We start from the raw sequence: 25,468 nt of genomic DNA on the forward strand, positions 1-25,468 counted from the left end.
CTTGTGGCAAATTTTCAGAGTTAATATTTTCTTGGATGAAACCAATTCTTCATTCATATTTAGTTTATGACATCTTGGGTTGAAATCTTTCCATATTGGTGAAATTCATGTTTGTTGTTTCACCTTCACACTGACTGATATCATAACTCCTGCTAGAGATCATAATGGGAAAAATATTAATCAGCGCTCTTTAGCAAATATGGGAGTAATAATGACATTCTCATTCCAGGCTGGCTACACTTCTTTCCCTCACTCATTTGTTCAGTCTTTCAGCAGAATATATTCATGAAACATCTAATCTCTACTGGCCCTAATAGCAGCCACTACACATACATCATATGACACAACTGACATAGTTCTTTTCCCTATGGAGCCTAAGATCAAGTGTAAAAACCACAAAACAAGTAAGTTAGTAACTAAAACCATGGTAAATGTTGTAAAGTAAAAACAGCAACCAAATACAAATAGCTTTGCAAGATCCACCAGGGTCCTGCTATTGTCCTCCTATGTCAAATAGAAATCTATGGGGTTTTTCGGGGTGTCTCTTCTATAGGGCCGTCTCTGTCTTTCTGCCACTGAAAGAAAATAACATTGTCATTTGTCACCTCAGGCACAGGAGCTGCATGTCCAGGGTATGCCACAATCACAGGCTCTTGGGCTGCAAGTGCTTCCTGGTGGCCGTTGCCAGAGCACAGAGAGGCACAGGCAAGGATGGAGGCAGGAAGGAGCATGGGGCCACCATGTGCATGCCTGGAGCCTGCCTCTAGATGCAGTGAGATGTGGGTGACAGAGGTGTAGAGGAAGCCGCAGGAGTGGCAGGGATGACAGGGGCGGGTGGACGAGAACTAGGTGAGCTGTGGGTGACAGGGAAGGAGAGGTCCCATCAGTGGCCCTGGGATTATGGTGCTGCTGTCCCTTAGACAAGGTCACAGGAGGTGGGACATGCTGGTAGGCCACATGGAGAGTCAGGGAGGCCTGTCAAGTTTCTGGTGTCTCCAGTCCCTAACGGTTGAGTTGCAGATACAGAGCCAATATTCAGCTTTGAAGACAGATCCCGGCTTTGAAGACAGACCCGAGGGTAATCATGAGGACGGGGGATGAGAAGGCTGTGACCAAACATGTGAGTGTGCAGGAGTTCAGAGCAAGGGCAGGGCACAGGCAGGGGAAGGAAGAGCTTCAGGGAGACAGGAAGGGTCCTTGTGTGCTAAAGCTGATGCAGAGGGAAGGGGGAACTGTGGAGGGGACTTGTCACATGACTAGACACTCCAGGGAGTGGAGGATGCAAGGTCATCCATTGTGGACCAGCATGCAAGCCCACGCTGAGCACTTTGCTCTGAAATGCTAAGCCCTGTAGTTTTGTTAGTTCCCACTAGTTGGAAAATCAGATACAAGGTATGCAGAAATATGCAGTAAAAGTTTATGATCAAAGATGGCTCACTCTTTTAAGTCAAACTATCACAGATCTTTAAAAATTTGATTCTTTCCACAATTACTTAAGAATTTGAAATACATATGAGCATATTGACATTTGGACTGTTGTTAATTTGGGCAGGTTTCTCAGAATCATAATCCTTCAACAAAATAAATAATAAACAGCAATGAGTCTTTGTTAAATTCTCAGATAGGCTATAGTTCTGTAAACTCTGTTTCCCATGCCACTCTAGGCTGGTGAACAACTAGTGTGACGCTGGTCACAGCACAGTGATCCTCCAGCTGGATCCTGACTCTAGGCAGGCCACCCACTCCTGAACTTCTGTGAAAGCTCCTGTTTCACCCAGGGGTCTCTCACATAAGTTCTCCCACGAGCCTTTCTTCCCCTGCCTCCCTCCTAACCTGTGTCTCAGATGATGCCCTCTTGTGTAATGATGTCGCAAAGGCAGCCACAGGCTCTATGCCCATCACTGCTCCATAGGAAGGCTGACACCTCCCTCTGCTGGTGCCTCATGGGGACCTCCTTGCAGGGCCTGTGGCTGACACATTTGTGCTGATGTCACCTTCCCTGAAGCCCCCATCTTGTCCCTGTTAGTTCCTTGGTGCTGTGTAAGTTTACTGACGCTTCGCTGTACCCCAGGCAGAGAGACCTAAGAATCATTGAGGCTGAATTTTCCAACAAGCTTATGAACTGTGATGTCCAAGTCAAAATTAATTTGAATTATAGAATTAAGACATACATTTTTTCTTACATGCTTACATCTGTGAACTGTGAATTTGCTAAAATGTCTGCCTCTCTACGCCACAGCTGCCCCTTTCTCTTCCCTCTCTCGTTCTCTTTCTCTGTTGTCCATGAACACAAATACATGCTCTTTCTTCCAAGATCATTTTAAAATCTTCCCCGCGTATAGCATACTTCAGTGTGTGATTGACCTTTTTAAAAAGTAACATATTTAACCAGTTAGCTTAAAATGAAAGCGAGCAATTGTTTGCCAATACTGTCTACATGATTTTTCATTCAGTGTATAATCAGAAAATGCTCATTGGAGATGTTTCAGATATGCTTTTTAAAGTAAATTCAGGCTAAAACATGTCTGCTTATGTATTTTTTTAAACACAAATAGCCTCCATCTCTATGGCTTTCATAGAGAGAGAAAAATGTAAAGTATTTTATCCAAGGTCTTTTGCAATGAATTGCTTGATAGGAGGCCTTGAAGTCAAATATTCTTGACTACTTCTGGTTTTAGAATAACTCCTTAAACTCATTTTCTGTGTTTGCAAAATAAGAATCATGATGTTTTGAAACTCAGGATCATGGAAGGTTTTATTCAGTCAGGGCCTTCAGGATGATTCCAGGTACTTGAGTGGGTCTCTAAGCGGCTTCCAGAAGGCTGGATTTCACGCCTGGGATTTGCAGGGTGTCAGCAAGGAGTTGCAGGGTGCAGCACAGGGTACCTGGGAGAGCAATGTTCGTTACAACTTTGTGTCCCCGCTACACACAGGTGCTGGCCATGCTGTCCATGCCACCCTCCCACTGCCATGCTGAGAAGACCCTGCTCCGCACCCCTCATAGCTGGGAAGGCTGCATGGCTCAGGGGCCGCTCACCCTCCAGCAGTGCTAGCAGTCAAGCAGATAAATAAATAAGTGCACAGAAACACCCAGGGAGCAGGAAGCCTGGAGCGGGGAGGGCTTGGATCAGGCCAGAAATGAATATTCAGAAGCACAAGAAAGAAAGTTTAGAGGAGTTGAGCCCAAGAAAATCATCCCAAAGAGCAAGCACTAGGAGGAAATAAGGAGCTAATGTAGACAGAGGAGAGAGGGAGATGGAGGAGGGTGTACTTCTCTTGGCAGGAAGGAGGAGGGGGCATCACTGTCGTACTGGATATTTGAAGCTGCCAATCATATTGCATTTTCCTTGCCCTGCTGGGCACCAAAATCAGCATCTCTGTCACTAAGAATCCAAGATCGTCCCTTGAGGGTCTCTCTTTCCTGATGTTTTCCATGGGATGGCACAAAGCTTGCTACTTTGAGCTCTCCATCCCGAGACTTGGAACTGGAAGGGTCCAATCGGACATGATTAGTCCTCATCCCTTGCTACATGAGAGCATCATTTTAAAAGATACTGCTGCCTGGGCCCCACATCCAGTGCAGCTGACCTAACTGGTCTGCAGAGGTGTCCAGGTGTACTGTTTTTGAAGGATGCTCAGATGGCTTTCCTGGCTGAAGATCCATGGCTGCATACACAGCACACTCTGTTTAACCAGGGATTGGTTTGTGAGACCCTCTGACCTTGTTTCCTTTTCATCCTGTGACCTTCATAGATTACGGAACCATCAAGAAAGTGCGGGTACCCCTGAATCAGACCTCAAGCAGCTGTTTGCTGGAAGAGATTGAGCTCTTCCCTGAGAGGCAGAGGGAGCCCATCAGGAGCCTGCAGATCCTGCACAGCCAGAGTGTCCTGTTCGTAGGCCTGCGGGAGCACGTGGTCAAGATCCCCCTGAAGAGGTGCCAGTTCTACCGCACACGCAGGTAGGGCATCTCCGGGGTCAGGATGCACTGGTGTGTGTGTGAAGGGCCCACCCAGAGAGAGCCAGGGAGGCTTCAGATGCCCTGAAGTTGAATGGTCTCAGAGCCACCCTTCATGCCTCTGAGAGTCCTGTGCTCTAGGAGGCAGAGCTTTCATTAAAATAGATTCACTGTGATGAGAATAACCCACCAGTTCTCCTCAGAGGAGGAGCCACGTTATAATACCTGTAAGAAGTTGTCAGGGTTAAAATAAATTATTCAGTGCCTTAGAACACTCAATGGTAATACTGATATTTGATGACTGTATTAATCTGTTAATCTGGCACAAGCTTATATATATATATATATATATATATATACACACACACACACAGACATACATACACACACACACACACATATGTGTGTATATATATATATATTTTTTTTTTTTTTTTTTTTTTTTGAGACACAGTCTCACTCTGTCACCCAGGCTGGAGTACAATGGTGAGACCTCAGCTCACTGCAACCTCTGGCTGCCAGGTTCAAGTGATTCTTGTGCCTCAGCCTCCCAAGTAGCTGGGAATACAGATGTGTGCCATCATGCCTGGCTAATTTTGGTATTTTTAGTAGAGGCAGGGTTTCACCATGTTGGCCAGGCTGGTCTTGAACTCCTGACCTCAAGTGATCTGCCCACCTCTGCCTCCCAAAGTCCTGGGATTACAGGCTTGAGCTATGCACCTGGCCTCAAGCTTGTATTTTATTTGAATATAGAAATAACAAAAAATATTATAAGGTATACGTCCTTCTCGACCACAGCTCATATGCTGATAACCCCTTGAGAAGAAGGAGTGGTTGATGCTGCTGCAGTGGCACCCACTTTCCGGGACACCCCCCTCTCCCCCGCCACTGTCCTTGGCACCAGCTCCCCTGGAGTGCTGCTTCTCTCCTGAGCCTGCAGAGAGGGTAGGGAGGGAGGTCTCCAGCCACAGGGAAACCCAAGAGTCATTGCATCTTCCTTCACCCTCAGGCCAGTCTTCCGTGGGACATCCACAATCAACCACAGTTGTGTTTAAAGTTTAATTTGGAAACATGTTGGCCCAGGTACTTAGGAAATGAAAAAGTACTGTATACATCACACACTTGACCAGCACTTTACTCCGGGAGATTGTATATACATTCTGATCCCTGACAAAAGATCGCCCTTGGGGAAATCAGAATCTGAAATGTTCTTAGGCATCTTGTTTAATTCCACTCCTAAAGCAGGGTGTAATTGCAGATTTGGAGTAGAAATAGTCCCTTTTGATATATCACTCACAGACATTTACCCTACACGGGCCACTCTCTCTCAAAACAAGGTGCCTAATTACACTGGCTTTGGAACTCAGAAGCTAGGGTTCATGGAACAGACCTGTTGTTGCCTTTTTTTTTTTTTTTTTTTTTTTTGAAATGGAGTCTTGCTCTGTAACCCAGGCTGGAGTGCAGTGGTGTGATCTTGGCTCACTGCAATCTCCACCTCCTGGGTTCAAGTGATTCTCTTTCCTCACCCTCCCGAGTAGCTGAAATTACATGTGCCAGCATGCCCAGCTAATTTTTGTATTTTTAGTAGAGACAGGGTTTCACATGTTGGCCAGGCTGGTCCCGAATTCCTGACCTTGAGTGATTCACCTGCCTCTGTCTCCCAAAGTGCTGGGATTACAGGCATGTGCCACTGCGCCCAGCCCTGTTGTTGCTGTTTCTTGACCCAGGTCACAAAAGTATTTCAGAATTCACTTTCTCACTCAACACATGTGAATTGCTGTAGACTCAAATAGGATAATATATAGAGTATAAAATTTAAGGCACTCTGCAAAGTGAGTATTCTTAGGTGGAAGGAAGGTTTTTATGCGTAATCACAACAATATGCCTTTCAAGATGATTCTAGAAAATGAAGTCTTTAATGTCTCCTTTGAAATGAGAGAGAGAGTTGAGGAATAATGCCAGGAACCTCCCAGCTAATCATAATGATATTGTGAACATTAATAACAGCTAGTGGTATTTATTAACTGCCATTCTTATATATGCTTACTTCCTAAATTTAACCACTGGCTGCTTGAAATGTGTTCTGGTTTGTGTTCCCTGCAGAACTAGCCTAGGGAAGGAATTATTCTTCCTCCGGTTGATGTTGGTTCAGTGGGTAACAGGATTGGGGGCTGGCCAACAGGATGTCATAGCTGGAATATACCTAGAAGGACACCAGTCTTTCAACTCCAGCTCAGTGAAGGATGACCTTTTTGGAGGGTGACACAGGATAACCCACAGGAAGCCGCAGGCCTGTGCTGTCTGCAGGGTGATTCTGGTGCCAGAATGGGAGTGCATGGCTTACAGAGCATGAGGCAATTCATCTTTTACAGGTTGCTCTACTTCCTTGAGTCTGGGTCATAATCGCTCAGCCTCTTGTACACGCAACTTAGGAACTAAGTTCTGCATCAGATCAGTGATGAGAGGCACGGTGTCCCTGGCATCTCTCATGCACCTGAACTGCCAGCCCACTTGTGGATCCATAGGAGCTGGTGCTCCAGGCACAGAGGCCTGGGGAGGAGTTCACTGTTCCCTCTTTCCTTTCAAGGAGAATGATGCCACTGGTGTGTCTTCACTGGGCTCCTGAGAGGGAAGGAGCTTGACATTTATAGCTGGAGCTTAATCATCCTGCTGTTTACTCTGAGAGAAGCTGTAAGAGATCGTAACTTCATTTTCAACTGATAGACTATGGTCTTCTGTGTGCCCATCCTCAGAGGGGGTTAGTTTTTGCCTGGTCCTTTAGTATTTCATTTGAGAAAAGAAAACTAAAGATTTCAACCCAAGCATTTCTCTGAATATTTCCAATGTGTTTCTCTATTATCCTACTCCTGTAGAAAGATAGGAAACCCTCCCTAGTTAACATTCCATGGAGAAAAGAATCTTTTAAAAAGAAATAACTGCATAAACATTTTTTATAAATTATAAGGAAAAATTGTGGGGTTTTTTTGACAAAAGCAATTTTAATCTTTCAGAAAGATGCTTAAAGTACACTAAATAGGAATAGGAAAACAATTGGGTAACGATTGGATACTAATTTCTTTGCCAATATACTTTCCATCATAGAATCTCAGTAATGCCATTTATTATTGGAAAACCAGTCTTATAAATGAATCTTGAAGTATTTAAAAAGGGAAACTGCTGATCTAAATTACCCGTCTCCTTCCAAATCATGTTTACATGTTTAATTTTCTTGAGTCTTTTTTCCAAAGACAATGCACAATGACATTTATTAAAATGTGTATAAATGATAACTGATACAATTTCACAAATTTCTTTTACATATCTGACAATATGCTAGATTTTGTGAGAATTTTGCGGGATTATTATGTCAATCCTGAAAGTAAAGTAGCATACCATATCCATTGTTCAGATGAGGAAATGGCAGCTCATATTTTTGGTGTCCTGCTCAGTCACATAGCTACTGCAACATGAGACCTGGGTCAGAGCCGAGACTGCCCCAGGCCCATGTTCTATTACTGGTTCTTTCTGCTGCCCCTGGTACAACGAGGACCACCCATTCAGTGGTCAGATTTCAGCTGAAGGAGCTGCTGGATTGCACTCTTCATGTGTGAAACTGAGAGGCGGAGCTGGTCAGTACCCAGACAGGCAGAAGCCAGGTCTCCTGAGAGAGGCTCACCCCTCCTTCCCGTTAGCCTCTTCCTCATTCTGCTTGCCATCAGACTGGATCAAGCAAACCTGAAGGAGGTTTTATACTCTGTTTTTCCAAAGCTTTCTAAGCTGAGTCTCCATTCTCTGGTTATTCTTAAGGAGATCCTGGGACCTCAGGCGCTGGGGGTTGGGAGTGGTGAGAGAACACCTGCCTGTACTGACCACACATGTGTTGTGACTGATCAGAACATAGCACTGTTGCCTTAGAAAGTTATTTTAAAAGATCAATATTTCAAAATTATATTTCCGTCAAGTTTGACCTCAAAGACGAGCAAAAAAATTGTGTTTTGATGTTAGCATTTTTTTTAGCACAGCCATTTAATAGATAGAGTGAGAAAATCATGCAAAAGACAAAGCTAACTCACTGGAATTGGTGGTGATCTCTGGGGATGTAGAGTGCCAGAGAAACTGCACTATTCATGCATATCCTTTTTCATTTTAGGCCTTACTGACCACATCTGTGTATAAGTTGCAAAAGTGAGTTCACATTCACTAATTTCTGAGGAATTTGGGGATCTGGGAAGGCCCAGATATGAGTACCATGAGTAACAGGGGAAGACAGGAAAGCTGACCTCATCCTGTGGGCCAGGCCATGCACCTGGCTCATGGTCGAGTAGCATCATGTGGTCTTTAAATTGGGAAAAGGCTGGAAGTGGCGACTCACACCTGTAATCCCCGCACTTCTTGAGGCTGAGGCAGGAGGATTGCTTGAGGCCAGGAATTCAAGACTAGCTTGGGGAACATGGTGAGACCCGTCTCTACAATGAATAAATTAATTTAGTGGAAAAAGTCTCCATGAGGAGGCACAGGATGGAGCAGCCAAGAGCAGCCACTCACTGACTTCTTGCCTTGTGTAAACACCAATGCGAAGTCAGAACCTGCTACCCTATGAGCTCTGGCCAAGAACTCATAGGGTTCCCACCTCTGTAATTCAGGAGGAAAAGAGCAGCCACAGGACCTGTGCTCTAATAATCTTGTCTAGAAATCAGGTTGTTATTTTCTCCCACAAGAAAATGTTATAGCCTTCCAAGTAGTGTGACTGAGTGTACCTCTTCAAGGCTAAGAAAAGAACAGCTTACAGGTGTGGTGATGGGAGGGCCGCTGATTTGGACTCTTTTTATTTTGTTTTGTTTTGTTTTTGAGATGAGTCTCACTCTGTTACCCAGGCTAGAGTGCAGTGGTGTGATCTCAGCTCACTGCAACCTCCATCTTCCGCGTTCAAGTGATTCTCCTGCCTCAGCCTCCCAAGTAGCTGGGACTACAGGCGTGCGCCACCAGGTCTGGCTAAGTTTTGTATTTTTAGTAGAGACGGGGTTTCACCATGTTGGCCAGGATGGTCTTTAACTCCTGATCTCAAGTGATCCACCCACCTCAGCCTCCCAAATTGCTGAGATTACAGGCATAGGCCACCGCGCCTGGCCCTGATGTGGACTTTTAAAGTCATTTTAAGGCCTCTGTGTGGAGTGGATCAGCATGTTGGCAAACTTTCTTTGCAAAGGGCCAGAGAGAAACGCTTGTAGGCTGCACAGGTGTCCGGTCTCTGTTGAAACTCCTCAGCTCTTCCCTTGCAGTGTGAAAGCAGCCATAGACCATAATGAATGGGTAGATGTGTGGGTCAAGCAAGGCTGATGGATTTGTCTGTTGAGAAAAGTGTGATCCGCTTTTAGATCCAGACAGTTTATTACTTAGCCAAAAAAAGAGCAGAAAATGAGTCTACTCACCACATCCCTTGTCCCACAGGATGACATCAAAACAAAAGGGGCAGCCGGGCATGGTGGCTCACACTTGTAATTGCAGCACTTTGGGAGGCTGAGGAGGGCAGATCGCTTGAGGTCAGGAGTTCGAGACCAGCCTGGCCAACATGGCAAAACCCCGTCTCCACTAAAAATACAAAAATTAGCTGGACATGGTAGCGCATGCCTGAAATCACAGCTACTTAGAAGGCTGAGGCAAGAGAATCGCTTGAACCCGGGAGGCAGAGGTTGCAGTGAGCCGAGATCACACCACTGCACTCCAGCCTGGACGACAGAGTGAGACTCTGTCTCAAAAACAAAACAAAACAAAATGGCCAGGTGACAGTGCAGCAGGAGGACTAAGGCACTGCGCTCTCAGGAGCCCATTCCATGCTGTAGCCTGGCAGTTTTAGAGCCTAAAGCTGTATCCTAGTACGGGTATATGAAGGGGCAGAAAGCCTTACACCTCATCAGAACCTGGAAAGCAATGAGAAGCTCCTGACAGCCTTCCTGGGACATAGGGATGAGGGAGGAATGGTTTTGCAGCAGTCCTCATAATCCTCCCATGTTCCAGGATCAGGGAGGATCCTGGGGCCAAAGCTTAGGTCACTTGTGAGTAAGCCTTGCCCTGTGGCCTCTGTGCACTCATGAACAGTCACCAGAGAGGAACATTCCCCAGTTCTGTGTTTCAGGAAAAGTTTAGGTGGCTGTATGAATTTGGCCACAGGCTGTGTGGTTTGCTGACCCCTAAGTTAGATTATCATCTGCCTTTTGAATAAATGAATGTTCCTTAATAACACTAATTTAGAAAATTAGGTATTTCATTTATCAAATGAGTTATTAAATTACATAGGTTAATCTGTACCCTAATATTTTCTGAACATCATGGAATTTTCTACCCTTTGGATACTTACTCATACAATCTTAATTTTTTATTTAACATTCATTGAAAGAGTGTGCACTTAATCTTTTATCATAGAACAGAAAGTAGACTGTAAATTCCTGCATGCCAGCACAGGCTTCATTCAAGCTGTGGGAACATGAGCTCCGAAAGCCTGGGCTTCCTCTGTGCTTCTGAGTTCAATGAAGCCCCCAGCCTGGTATCCAGCTCAAAAAAGGGTCAGTAAATATAATATTTGTTAAATTAGCAAAGGGACCTTCTGCCTCTCCCTTATCTGCTAATTTACTTCATACCTTGAAAAGAAGCAAAATTCTTGCGACAAAATAAAATTCCTTTACAGAAAAATGTGGCAATATCATACAGTAGCAAAAGAATTGAAAGCCTTTGGGCCTTAGGTGGGTTTTTTTTTTTTTTAGTTTGTTTTATTTTTGCTTAATGAACTAATTGCGGGAAAGGAGAGAAAATCTGGGAACTGGAAGAGTTATAGCTTACATATAAAAGAGTCACACCTTTTAAATTGTGCCTTATAAGACTAGAGGGAAAGATGGACCATTAAGAAAAAGACATTGGGCAGGACGTGGTGGCTCATTCCTATAATCCCAGCACTTTGGGAGGCTGACCTGGGTGGATCAAGAGGTCAGGAGTTCGAGACTAGCCTGGCCAACATGGTGAAACCCTGTCTCTACTAAAAATACAAACATTAGCTGGGCTTGGTGGCAGAAGCCTGTAAAACCAGCTACTCTGAGGCTGAGGCAGGAGAATTGCTTAAACCCAGGAGGCGGAGGTTGCAGTGCACTCCAGCCTGCGTGACAGAGCAAGACTCTGTCTAGGAAAAAAAGAAAAAGAAAAGGAAAAAGACATTGGTTCTATTGAGTGAACTGGTATTTGGGCATTCTTAATGCAGTTAGGCTTTAATAGTATCATTTAGTTAAAGAAATTAACACCTCATCAAAAAATTAGTATGGAAATTAGATTACTACAGGATGTTTATTGCTCTAAAGGTCAAAGTTTTAAAAGCCAGAGTTAATAGGTTGACACCTTTCTTAATTAAATATTCCCTAAAGACAGCATCTGCCAATGGAAAAAGCATACAATGTGTACAGAGAAATTGCAGGGTCTCCACATGGTCTCCCAGCCAGACAACCTTACTCATTTGGTCATTAATCAAATAAACATTCAGGAGGACATTTTGACATGTACCCATTTTACAAAGTAAATATTATCCCCTCAGAATGAATTTAATATTTGCCAAATCTCAAAGTCTTGAGTTTTTGTTTGTGCTGGCTTTGGTTTAACCTCTAGAGAATGTGGATTTTTTTGTAATTAATTCGTTTATATTATATTTATTGAACTCAATACATGCCAAACACCAAGTGGGGCCCTGCATAGAGGATGATGAATGAGGCATCCCTGACCCTGCCTTCAGAGGACTCAGAGTGTAATAAGAAATTCTGGTGTAAGTAAAATCACCTGCTGTCATGGAACTGAACCAAAGGACCTTGGAGTTACCTTAGAATTCATTCCAAAATCGATTTATCTTTAAAGTCTGATCCTGGAATACACTAGGACCTAATCTCCTCACCTAATGTTCCTCTCCAATTATTTTTTAAAGCTGTGTCTGTATCATAACCAGTGTTCTAATTTTCAGTTTCCAGTAGTAAGGGAATTAATCACCACTTATGATACACCCTTTCAACGATTGTTCTCTGATTGAGTTATTCTGAAGCCATTAAGCGACACCTATGAAGACATCTGTATGATACAACAAAAATGTAATAAAGCACAGCAACATTATATGGATGCCACCATTAAATCTGTTTTTAAAAATAGAGAAATGGCAGAAAGTAAATGCACCGAGTTTTTGTTGGTGCTGGCACTAACGAAAGTGGTAAGTGCTAATTAGGACAGTGAGGAAGACATGATAAGAGGGGTTCCAAGGTAGGCTTGGCTGGAGCACAGTGTATTCCAGTGTTGTCGTAAGGTAACATCCCCAGACCCTGGGCAGGGTGGGTAAGAACCCATCAACATGTGAAACTGCTTTACTAAGAGAATGTGTCCTTGGTCTGTAAATGGCAATGTGTGTTTTCAACAGTCAGCTGGGTAAAGTTTGAAAATCTATTACCAACTGTTTGTACTTCAGTTGAGAAACACAACTAAAGGAGATCAGAAAGAAAAAGTTTCCTTCTTGGCCAGGCGCAGTGGCTCACACCTGTAATCCCAGCACTTTGGGAGGCCAAGGAGGGTGGACTGCTTGAGGTCAAGAGTTCAAGACTAGTCTGGTCAACATGGTGAAACCCCATCTCTGCTAAAAATACAAAAAAAAAAAAAAAAAAAAAAGCTGGATGTGGTGGCAGGTGCCTGTAATCTCAGCTACTCGGGAGGCTGAGGCAGGGGAATTGCTTGAACCAGGGAGGTGGAGTTTGCAGTGAGCCGAGATTGCACCACTACACTCCAGTCTGGGCGACAGAGACTCCGTCTAAAAAAAAAAAAAGTTTTCTTCTTTAATATCTACTCCACAGGCCTCCTGCTTTTGAGCTCTCAAATTTAAAGTTACGTAAGAATTCCATAGGAAAGCTTGAGCTGCCACCACTTCTTGGCTCCAGACCCCTGCACCTGAGTTATTCTAAATAGGAGCACCTGGGCTTCTCCTAAGATTTTTATTTGCTGCATAGTCCAGTGAATTCTTAAGGAGATAACTATTCTCATATGTTTGCAAAACAGCTTGCCTATGGAAAGAGCATGAGCTTTGCATTCAGATGGTTCTGGATGGGGCTTTTGTGTGTGTGTGACCATAAGCCAGTTACTCAAATTCTTTGTATCCCATTTCTCAACCCTGTTTCCATAGGAGTGTGTTATTTGAGATAAAGAGAGAGAGGCTATGTTAGGGGTCTGGTACATAATAAGAATTCGACACAAGATAGTTCCTTTCCTGTTTTAATACTATACTCAGTTCATGCAGGTCCTTCTGAGCTGGCATTGCCTGTGAGTGGTCTTTTACACTTTCTACACACTATGTTGAAGGCTGGGATTCAAAGTCTCCCTCTGTCCTAGATGTAAGTCAAAATAAAAAGTGAATGAACAAACAAGAAAGGAAAAGAAAAAAAAAAAGTAAAAAGGACAGACTGCTCTTGTATGTGTGGTTCGCCTTCTTTGCCCACATATACTTCGCATGGTCCCTGGACTAAACTGAAGGTAAACTGACCAGCCAATCATTTGCTGCTCTGCCTTCAAACAACTTCACGTTGTCTGAGAGGAGGATTCTTCTCCTTTCATTCAATTGTTACCTGACTCTGTCGGGGCAAATCAACAGTTCATGAGACTCTAGCATGACCACATGATGTGCTTGGGTGAGTGATGTCAGCATGGCCTCATCCAAGCAGCGGGAGCATCTGTCTGTGGATTTGCAATAATTCCCTGTCTCAAGTGAACATGTCTCTATCCACACAAGAGCAACTGGGATTCAGGCACTGATGAAGGCTACACAAGGCCAAGTGTGAAGAGAGCTAGGTGCTTGCCTTCACCACTGTCACCGGCTGCCCAGCAGTCATGATGGCACCAGAGAATCCACATTCAAGGCAGACCTCACACTTGCTGTAACTACCCGCTGAGAGGGACAAATGTTCTTTCTGAGGGGTGGGCTGTACTACACAGAAGAATTCCTTGGCATTGAACCTCTTCCACTCAATTGCAGTCAAACTGTTAAGTTAGGTGAATTATAAGAAAACAGAATAATACATATTTTCCCCTCTGGACTTACGCCCTTTTAAGGTTTTGAGTAAAAATTAAAATGTATTACTTGACACCTTCTGCATTCTTCAGGCATAATTGTTGACCCTTAAACCCTATTTCACAGAAGTGTTTCTCTTGAAAAAGAAAAACATGTTATATAGCAAATAAGTAATCGTGTCTTCATTTTAAATCTTAATTAGCCAAGGGGAGAGGACACTGGGGGAGGGTGAACTTTGGAGGTACCTATAATTATGCCTACTTATGGAATAGAGAATGTGGAATACCAATGGTGTGGGTTTCTCCCTGAATGAAGTGACCAGTAATTATTTTCTTTTCTTCTTGAGCACATAGACACGGCTGTTTCTGGTTGCCATTCCTGGTGAGTTACTTCCACATCGTGGAACCATGGAAGGTTTATGTTGGGCCATTGAAACACCCTGTGCCCCGTTTGTCCTGGTTTTGGTCCCCTGGTACAATCCTAGCCATGGAAGAGGCTGCCTTTCTTGGCTTTGTCCTGGAGGCAGTCTTGGCCTTTCTAGAAAGACTTTATATTTGTTCTAGAGAAAAGTTTACAATGATTGAAGCCCACAAGGAAGTCAAGATAAACAGCTCAGGATTCAGTGCTTAAAGAGGGAGTGGAACGGGGTCTCTGCATCAGGTCAGAAACCAAAGCTGGCAAACCAAGTTAATCACAAGTCCTAGATCCAGGAAGAACTTTTGACTTGCTTATTTCAAATGTGCTCTATCTAATCCCATCACTATTTTTTAAATTATCAATTTTCCTGAAATGCTTCACTGTAAAATGTGTATCAATCTTGTTCAATTTTAAAACAGATTTTTCAGGAAAATTGAAATGTTATATTTGCCTATTAAGGTTTTAACTAAAAGAACATATGCTTAGTATGCTTAGTGTTAGTGCCAGTATAAGTCAATTATTTATATTTAATATTAAGTGCAAAATGAAATGTAAAAAACAGCCATTGTATTTGATCAGTGTTATTTAATGTTAAGCCGAGTAGTTTTTAATACATGAAAAGTATGAAAAGTTAACCACTAATTGAAATCAAGTACATTAATTTCACCTACAAATCATAGCATGTAATGTGAATTATTACTGGACTTAGTATTTTCAATATAGAATGTTTTCAACTACCTCAGAAGTCCATAGTGTATAATAACTTGAAATTGTGCTTGGGGACTAATTATAACAACTGTATGCATCTCCATCTCAAAAAAAACTTTTTTATATACTGTCCAGCACGATATAACTCTCCAAACAGCCCTGTGAATAGGTATTTTTGTTCTAGTTTTGCAGAAGAGGAAAACAAAGAAAATGTATGTTCTAGTTGGATTTACCAATTGAAGGATCTGTGGATGTCTCAGGAAGGTTATTGTCTACTTGGAATTTTCTTCAGTCTTATTTTTCATAAGATAATTTGTTTGTTTCTTTGTCTGAGATGGATTCTCACTCTGTCACCCAGGCTGGAGTGCAATGGCATGATCTCAGCTCACTGCAGCCTCTGCCTCTGAGGTTGAAGTGATTCTCCTGCCTCCCAACATGGCATGTGCCACCACGCCCGGTTAATTTTTCTATTTTTGAACATGGTTCAAGACCATGTTGACCAAGCTGGTCTTGAACTCCTGACCTCAAATGATCTACCCACCTTTAGCTCCCAAAGTGTTGGGATCACAGGCATGAGCCACCGTGCCTGGCCAGATAATGTTTTTAATTGCAGCTCTTAAAGTAAAAGAATAGCTTATGAAGTGTATGATAACATGGTGCTTAGGAATGAGACAGATTTTCATAGGAATTAGGGAAGGGATAATTCATAGGCAGGTTGATCACTACCACAATCATTGTAATGATAATAGAAATTAATATTGATGTTTGAAGTGTGGCTCTTGCACAGTATTTGGGAAGCACTTTAAAGTATGCAACACTTGCAAGGAAACCCTCAATCTTTAGTGGGGCCCAAGGACTCTGCCCATTTCTCTCCTCAAGCTTCAGCCCAAGTCCAGCCTCCATTTTACCAGTTCTTCAAACTCTCCAAGTTCTCTCCCCACTGAGTGCTTTTCCCAAGCTGATCTCTCTGCAAAAAGGTTCTGTTCTTGCTGGCTCCTATCAAATGGGTCACTTCTGTTCATCCCATTTGTTCCAGTCCCTACATATCCTCTCACCCAAGGCTCACCCACCCATCGAAGTGGGGATTCACCAGACTCTTATGGCTCTTTGAATTCTTCCTTTGCAACTGGTTGTTGATATTTATCATGTAACTATTTAATATTTACTTTCTTAACCAAATGGTAAGTTCTTGGAGCTCAGTGACAGTGTCTGTTTGCCATGGTACACCCAGCACTTTCAAAGTTGACTTCATAGCAAGTGCTCATAAGTATGTGCTGAATCGATACATGATTGAAACACTTTTAAAATCCCATGTTTAAGAATACATTTTATATTAACAAAATGGCAAAAATTCTTAATATCAAAAATAAACTGACCTAATGATAATTAGTGTGACAGTGACAAGCCAGATAAAGTCATCACTGATACTTAGATAATCTAATAGGCATGAGGAATTGTACTTAGTAATAAATCTCAACTTTTCAGAAATACAGTGAAAATATTTTAATGAATAAACTTATTTTTCTGTTACTCCAACTAACAAAAAACATAATTGTAAATTTTTAGAATGTAAAGAAATAATTTAGATATATATTGATATTATTGTCATGTGGAAAGGAAAGTAGACATTTATCCTGCTTTTTAGAATTAAGGCCTGTCTCCAAATATATGTTTAGCTCTAAAAAATACCCTCAATAAGTGTGTTTTCGAAAAAAATTAAACCTTCGGATTCTGACTAACATTTTTATCTAAATTCAGATACTTTCAAATACCAGGGTAATATGTAAAATGAGAATAGTGTAAGGTCATTAACACATTATGGAAATTTTAAAATTGAATGCTGATAATTATATTTGAACAGAATATATTTATGGGGTCCAAAATGATGCTATGACAGATGTTTATAATTTGGAACAATTAAATCAAGCTAAAACTTTTATTAAAAATATTTATCACACAAGGAAAAACATTTTCAAAGTGGAATACAGAAAAGCCACTTTCACAATGGCTGCATTAATTGGAAACCCATGATTTTCCACAGTTTCTTAAAGAGATCCAGCTTCCAAAAATAAAATTGTGTAATAGATTTTCTTAAGACATAATTTAGAATAAAGGTAGATCTCATCAGAATTTTGCCCATGGTGTAAAATATTTTGCATGAGGAAATTATATTTAAATATACATGATATTTTATTGAATGGGCATTTGTGTTTGTAAAGACATTTTAACATTTTAAAGGATAAGTGTAATGTTAAGAACGTGCAGAACCATTGGCATCATCAGAAGAAAGAGATGTTATTACGTGCAGCTTTCCATTTAAAACAGCTTGAAATACTTCCCTCTCACACTGTGGCATTGTTTTAAGTCTCCAAGCAGCTTTGCATGGCAAGTCTGGGGTAAACATGGGGAGTCCGTGGAATTTTTCCCTTTTTGGAGGTTTAATTTTACCTACTGGTCATGTTGCTTTAATAAGAAACACGAAAAGGAATGCAGGCCTTTTGAATGATCTCTAAGTGTAGCCTCGCTATGCTTTTGCTCTGTGTGAAGAATCATACACAGAGAATTCCCATATGTGATATACACTATGTTATTTTGTCAATAAAAGAATTACTCTCAGGTTTGCCATAGGAGCCGCAAATATAAATATGTCACTTTTGGCTAGTTTAGTAAGATGAAGACACTCTCAGATTCGATCTCATTGGCACAGCCAGGTGAAGTCACAGCAGGGAGCAGAAGGACTCTTAGCACTCAACCCCACCCGGGTCTGTCTCATGAGTTGCACTTGAAGGGTCTCCAGATTTCCAGCAACTTCCTCTGGGTATTTTTCTACAGAACAACACTGCACATGCAAAGTTACTCAGGAAGAAATTGCTGACACCTGGATAATAAATGCACACGTTTCATGGTCTTAGTCATTGGTTGTGATAGTTTATTCTCATCTTCTCTATTCCCTGCACAAAAAAAGTGTTATTAAATCAATTGCGTGTCTTGAGAATTGAGAAAATTTTTATGTGTTTTCTACAATAAAAATACAGGTTCAAGTTTTATTCAATGAGACTGATCATTGAAATAATTTTTTATTTAAAATAGTACATTATTGGGAATCATATTCCCAAAGCTAGAGATTTTGAAATGCTTATGCTCACACTGTCTGTTATAAACTTGTAGTATTTGAAAAGGATGTCATTTGAATAACGGGAAAAGAAACCATACTCACATCTATTACTCTTCCTCTAACACCTGAATTTGTTTGTTTTGTGTGGGGTTTGAGATGTTTAGATTTTTTAATATGTATTTGTGATTTTTGATTTGTTTGTTTGTTTATGAGGAGGAGAAAAATACATTTCAAGCAGATAAAGGATAGGGAGCCAAAAAATGATACCGTAGAAGAATCAGAAGGAATTGGGGGAGTGATGTTTCTATAATCTTTAATCTTTCTATAATGTTTGATGCTTAATCTTTAAGTTGGGAAGATTTAAGTGAGAAAGATCTTAACATGGAACACACATTAGATGCTATAAAGAAAAGTGTTCGTAAGTTTTACTGCATAAAATCTTATAACATGTATATCTCAAGAAAAAAATGTCAAACAGGGAAAATATTACTCAGAGAGGGCTGCATTTTAATGCAAAAATCACCCCTTCCAGTGACCATGTAATAAAATGAATGACTCATGAAAGAGATCAAATCAGGAATTGGATATGGATGGGAAGTTTACACATGGAAAATGCAAATGTTTAAAAAGTATATTCATCTATGCTAAGCCTTAACCTAAGACACAACTGAAAGAAATGAAAACAGACAATTGGGAAATTCTATTTTTTTCATATACCAGCTTTCTGAAAGACTCACCGTTTGGGTGAGTTAAAAAATATGGTAACATCCAGTGTGTAACAGGGTGAGGCAGCAGAGGCACTCCCATATTGTTGGTTGGTCCAAATTTAATAATGCCCATAACTTTTGACTCAACAGTTACATGAATAAAATTTTATCATATAGAAAACCCATACAAAAATGAGCACAGCAGCCTTGCTTTTAAAGGGTAAAGTTAATAATTTTAAAGGGGAAATTTACACTGCTGGTGGGAATGTAAACTAGTACAATTACTATGGAAAACAGTGTGGCGATTCCTTAAAGAACTAGAAGTAGAACTACCATTTGATCCAGCAATCCCACTACAGGGTATCTATCTGGTGGAGAAGAAGTCATTATATGAAAAAAGGGACTTGCACATGCATGTTTATAGCAGCACAATTCACAATTGTGAAAATGTGGAACCAACCCAAATGCCCATCAATCAAGGAGAGGTTGAAGAAACTGTGATACATATATATGGTGGAATACTACTCAGCCATAAAAAGGAATAAATTAACAGTAACCTGGATGAGATTGGAGACTATTATTCTAAGTGAAGTAACTCAGGAATAGAAAAGCAAACGTTGCATGTTCTCACTCATAAGTGGGAGCTAAGCTATGAGGATGCAAAGGCATGAGAATGGCACAATGGACTTTGAGGACTCAGGGACAAAGGGTAGAAAGGCGGTGAGGGATGAAAGACCACAAATTGGATGCAGTGGATATTGTATACTGCTTGGGTGATGGGTGCACCAAAATCTCATAAATCACCACAAAAGTACTCATGTAACCAAACACCACCTGTTCCCCAATAACCTATGGAAATAAAAAGTTGAAAATAAAATAAATACAATAAAATGAAGGGGAAATTTAAATAAATGTTGGTTCATCAAAGAAATGGAGCACTATACAGCTGTTAAAGGGAGAAAGATAGAGCTATATTTATTGACAAGAATAGTGCAACAATAGATTATTGGTTGTAGAAAGCAAAATGCGAAACCACGTGCACAATCACATTTGTGTGTATTGCATATCATTATTATATAAAACATATATTTGCCTATAAACAATAACAAAATATATATGTGTATATATAGATATGTGCACACAAGCATGCTTATATGTATGGATAAAATATCTGCAGAATATGTGAGTTAGTATAAACAGTACCTACTACTAGGGAAATAGGCTTTCCCCTTGTCCTTTATAACTGCCTTGTTTGTATTTTTGAATGGAAGTCATGTCTGCATATGGTCGCATATCAAGGAGTTTTAATGAGGTTATAGGAACAGGTAGTTGTTTCATACGTTTTTGTACCCCAACCTAGCCCTACTTCTGAGAAACAGCTTTTTAAATCATTTACACTTCTTTAGGTAATTAATAAATGATAATTGTGTAATAACTTACTGCATATCAGTAGATTTATCAACTGTAAACATATCTTCCCTAGCTGTACAGCCTTCAAATCGATCTTTCCCTCCTTCAGTTTCTTCATTTCAAAGCGACAGTCAATGTAGTGCCTAATTGAGGTACTGTATTTATAAGATTGTCATGGGGTTTAAATGACCAAATATAAGTCACATTCTTAGAAAACTGCTTTATATATGATTAATACATTTGGTGTTTTAACAATGATTATTTTGTATTATAAGTATGAACAACTCATCATTACTTACTTACGCTACCTCCCTGCTGACAGGGTTGATGGTTAAGCCATGATTTCTGGTCCTACCAGATTTCTAGTCCTTGACTAGTTTGTAACAGGACCTCCCTCACTGTAAGTACTATCCTGCCTCTAAGAGGGGTCATTAGCACCTCCATGCTGGCATTGTCTCTCTTTCCTCACATCTGCTTCCTGCCCCTCCAACTTCTTGGTGCATTCACAGAATTCCCAGGTTCAATGTCCTGCGTGCCCATGACATTATCTTCTGTATATTTCTGGCTCCATCGCTATCATCTCTGTCTTCGTCCTCCCTCATTTACCTTTGCTTGTCTTTATAATGTAAAGGCCACAGCCCTCATCTAATAATGCCCATGTAGTGTATGAACTCTTTCATTTAGACAAAGTTAAAAAGAGAATATCTGCCATCTACAATACTTCTGATATCATATGTAGGATATTATAGACACAACTATATGAAATTACTATTAAATTGAAAATTTTAATACTTTTAAGCTACAGTAAACAAATGAAAGATGCTCCTATTTTTTGAGTTTGAACTATTCATGTTGAAGAGTTTTGGATGTATATGCATGTTGTTGGGCTAATTTCTCAGATTTTCTGTGCCTCAGTTTTCTCATCAATAAAGTGGTGGTAATAACGATGATGATTATGGTGATGGTAACGGTAAATAAAACCTGCCTATCAAATCGTTTAAGTGTCTGCATGCTATGATAGTTTGTATTATAGTTAATATGATAGTAGGTGTTAAACAAATAATACGTGTTGTAAAGAGGAGGCGGATGATAATGGTGACGGTAGTGGTGATCACAGCTATATTGTTTTTGAACATTGTAGAATCTTGATTTTAGCACTATTTATGACAGCAAAATGCTCTTGTTGGCTCATCTTTAGTCATCTGTCATGTATGTTAGATTAAAACAGATTTTTCAAAATGTCTGTGTAAATGATTTAATATTAGGTACTTACTGGAGTGTGCAGATAGCTGTGCTCTCCAGTGTGCAGCCTAAATACCCATTGGGCTTCATATGTAAGAAATCCCATACCTCTCTGCCAAGGGACAGGTTCGCCTTGTCTTGTGTATCTTATCGTGGGTAAAGCGACCTTTCTGTTGACCATTTGGTGTGTGTTTCCAGCACCTGCATTGGGGCCCAGGACCCTTACTGTGGCTGGGACGTGGTAATGAAGAAATGCACAAGCCTGGAGGAGAGCCTGAGCATGACGCAGTGGGAACAGAGCATCTCTGCGTGTCCGGTGAGTGCCCACCTTCTCCATCCTCTGAAAATGCTGCCCACGGGAGCCATGCTCCCCTGGCGATCCTCAATCACACTCTCATGCTGTCTGCACCTTTTCATATGAGAACCTTTTTTGCAAACCCAGTCTGTGCTCTCTCAGATCACTCGGCTCTTGGCTTGCACAGGGCCACGTGGAATGCTGTTATAGGTTTTTTTGTCTGTTTGAAGAGAAATGTCTTCACAGAAAACTGTGTTGATTTGATAATGGAGTTTATGGTTTCTGTTTTATTCTTGGATTTTTTTTTCCCCCTCCAGAGTTTGGTGTGGACTATTTTGCCCCTTACAGCACTAATAAAAGAGAAACTTCCACACCCACAGATTTCTTTTGGGAGATATAATTCCAGAGGCTGACATAAGGAAAGATGAGAAAAGAATAAACTAAAGGATATTACTTTCACCTTCATGTGGGGCCAACCGGTAGATCCTGTTCAAGGTCACAGGAAGGTCTGGAAGAGACCGCCTAGTGTGCGTTCCCATAGAGGACTCTATGGAATGAGGAGAAACTCACCTGTATTGAGAGCCAGACTGAATCCAAGAAAAGCACATTTCATGGTTTCCTTTGCTGATATATGTGTTTGGGTCCACGTTTATAGGAACCAGTACTTAGAATATTTTTTGCTTTTTTTTTGTTTGTTTGTTTGTTTTTGGAGGGTTTTTGGCCTTTAGAACATTTCATCAAATCATCTTAAATTCTCTTATGTGATCTCATAGAATATGAACAACAGTTATTAACTTCCATATAATGGAAAAGTCATAACTCATGTTGCCTTTACAAAACTGCTGATCTCTGCCCATCAGTTCTGCTGTATCTCTGCAAGACAGAGGTGTGGCACATTCAGTGTGTGAACTCCTTGCTGTTTCTTCCATGCTTTAGAACTGCGAAGGCGTCGCAACAGTCAGCCTGTTTCCCACCAAAGAACTTACCCTTTCTGTTATCTCAACCACATATTCATAAAGCCTGTCCTTCAGCTTGAAAGTTGGAAAACCAGGCCAGGCACGGTGGCTCATGCCTGTAATCCCAGCACTTTGGGAGGCCGAGGCAGGTGGATCACAAGGTCAGGAGATCGAGACCATCCTGGCTAACACAGCGAAACCCCATTTCTACTAAAAAATACAAAATATTAGCCAGGCGTGGTGGTGGGCGCCTGTAGTCCCAGCTACTTGGGAGGCTGAGGCAGGAGAATGGCGTGAACTCAGGAGGCAGAGCTTGCAGTGAGCCGAGATCGTGCCACTGCACTCCAGCCTGGGCGACAGAGCGAAACTCCGTCTCAAAAAAAAAAAAAAAAAAAAGAAAGTCGGAAAACCAGAAACCAGACAGGACGAAGCAAGGAAGTCTGGGGCTATTCAAACCAATGTCATTTGCCAAATGTTGGCATCAAATCAAGGGGCCTTCACTGTAACAGTGTGTGCATCACCACATCTAGGCTCTGGAAAGCTTCCTAGTAGGATTAGCTGTGGGTCCTCGTGATTATTTAACTTCAGATCTATTATTTTAGTAGCCAATTTTTCTGCAAAATCCCTTTAAAATGGTTAGAAAAATGTCATTGTTTGTTCTAAGTCCCTTCCTATTTCTGAAAAATACTAAGAACACAAGGGTACTCACCTTTCATTCTTTGCAGCTTGATAAAACATAATGTTTAATACCTGAAATGTGGTTCCAAAGTACAGACATACACTTTGGAAGAATCAGCAAATCTTCTTGTAGATCTTTGATCTTGCATTTTTAATCATAAAAAAGGCACAAGATAATAGCTGTGTTTCTTAAGTAATAAGGCCATTGTCTAGGACCCAGAGTTGTTTTAGTATATATCTGAGAGATACTAATTATGTAATTATTAGTATCTGTAATGGGAGCTTCCCAGTAGGCAGCTTTTCCCCGTGGGACCCTCAATCTAGAAGGGCTTTCCCTCCATGCTCTAGTGTTTGTGGGCTGGAGTTCATGGGCCAGAAATACACACCCACGCACTTGGTTTATAATGAATGTATGTATTGTATATGTCTTTAGTCATTAAATGGAGAGTTGGCTGGGCACAGTGGCTCATGCCTGTAAACCCAGCACTTTAGGAGGCTGAGACAGGAGGATTGCTTGAGACCAAGAGTTTGAGACCAGCCTGGGCAACATAGCAAGGCCCTGACTCTACAGAAAAGTAAAATAATTTAATTAGGCATGATGGTGCATACGTGTAGTTCCAGCTACTCTGGTAGCTGATGTGGGAGGATTGCTTGAGCCTAAGAGTTTGAGGCTGTGGTGAACCGAGATCATGCCACTTGTATTAGTCTGCTTTCACACGGCTATGAAGAAATACCTAGACTGTAAGGTATAGAGATTTAATTGACTTACAGTTCTGCATGGCTGAAGAGGCCTCAGAAAACTTACAATCATGGCAGAAAGTGAAGAAGAAGCAAGCATGCACCTTCTTCACAAGTCAGCAGGAGAGAGAGTTCAGGAGAAACTCACTTTTAAACCATCAGATCTTGTGAGAACTCCCTCACTATCAGGAAAACAGAATGGGAGAAACCACCCCCATGATTCAATTACCTCCCACTAGGTTCCACCCTTGACATGTGGGGGTTACAGTTTGAGATGAGATTTAGGTGGGGACACAGAGCCAAAGCATATCACCACTGCACTCCAGCCTGGGCAACAGAACAAGACTTGTCTCAAAAAAAAAAAAAAAGAAAGAAAGAAAAGGAAAGATTTAATATTTCAGAAGTGAAGAGAGGATGGTCACTAAAGTTGTTTCCTGCTACTGAGAGGACCTGAGGTCCTTGTTGCCTTCTGACCTTACTTGAGTTTTTAACAAGTAAGATCAGAAGGTAACAAGGATCTGCCATGGTGTCAAGGCTGCCTCCTCTACCATCTCTGCTTTCAAAAATAAAGCTGAGATGTGATATCTGGCTCTCAGTCAGCAAAACACTCATTACAAGGTCTGCTTCTTCTGATGACAGGGTATTTCATTACACAAAACTATCTCTGTCATCCCACCCAATGTATTTTATCACATATCAAGATACATTTTAGATAAGTTAAGCATATACAAAGAAAGCAACAAAAGACAATAAATTATGTCATTTTGAGCAAAACACAGGAAAGGAAACCATATATATTTCTGGGTTATATAGGCTACCATTTTGAAAATGAGAAATTCATATTATCTAACTATACGTCTCTTTCTAAAAATCTATCTCTTAGAAGGAGATGACCTAGATGTAAATGATTTGCATTAATATACAGCAGTATTAAGTTAGGTATTTAAAAAAAACTATTGAAATGTAATTCTCTTCCACGTTATTTTTTAACTGAAATGGAACAAGGGCTTAATTTTGTTGGGCAAATCTATCATATATAATCATTTCTGATATGCCACTGGTTGTGATGTGTGCCACTGCTTTATATGTTGCTAAGAAACAACAACAACAAAAAACACTCTCATGGATTGCAAGATGCCAGTTTATTTTAGAGATGGTAAAATACAAAAAAAGCA

General features: G+C 41.1%; 1 protein-coding gene across 3 annotated transcripts in view; it reads left to right on the forward strand.

The window, feature by feature from the left end:
* Positions 1 to 25,468, forward strand: part of SEMA5A (semaphorin 5A) — a 512,105-nt gene that overhangs the window by 382,929 nt on the left and 103,708 nt on the right. For all 3 annotated transcript variants that reach the window (XM_031003381.3, XM_055367948.2, XM_055367947.2), the window contains 2 exons: positions 3,754 to 3,961; positions 21,825 to 21,942. In XM_031003381.3, coding sequence (XP_030859241.2) covers positions 3,754 to 3,961; positions 21,825 to 21,942 — 326 coding nt within the window. The remainder of the gene's footprint in view (positions 1 to 3,753; positions 3,962 to 21,824; positions 21,943 to 25,468) is intronic.

The sequence above is a fragment of the Gorilla gorilla genome, chromosome 19 (genome assembly GCF_029281585.2).
Source record: "Gorilla gorilla gorilla isolate KB3781 chromosome 19, NHGRI_mGorGor1-v2.1_pri, whole genome shotgun sequence".
NCBI lineage: Eukaryota > Metazoa > Chordata > Mammalia > Primates > Hominidae > Gorilla > Gorilla gorilla.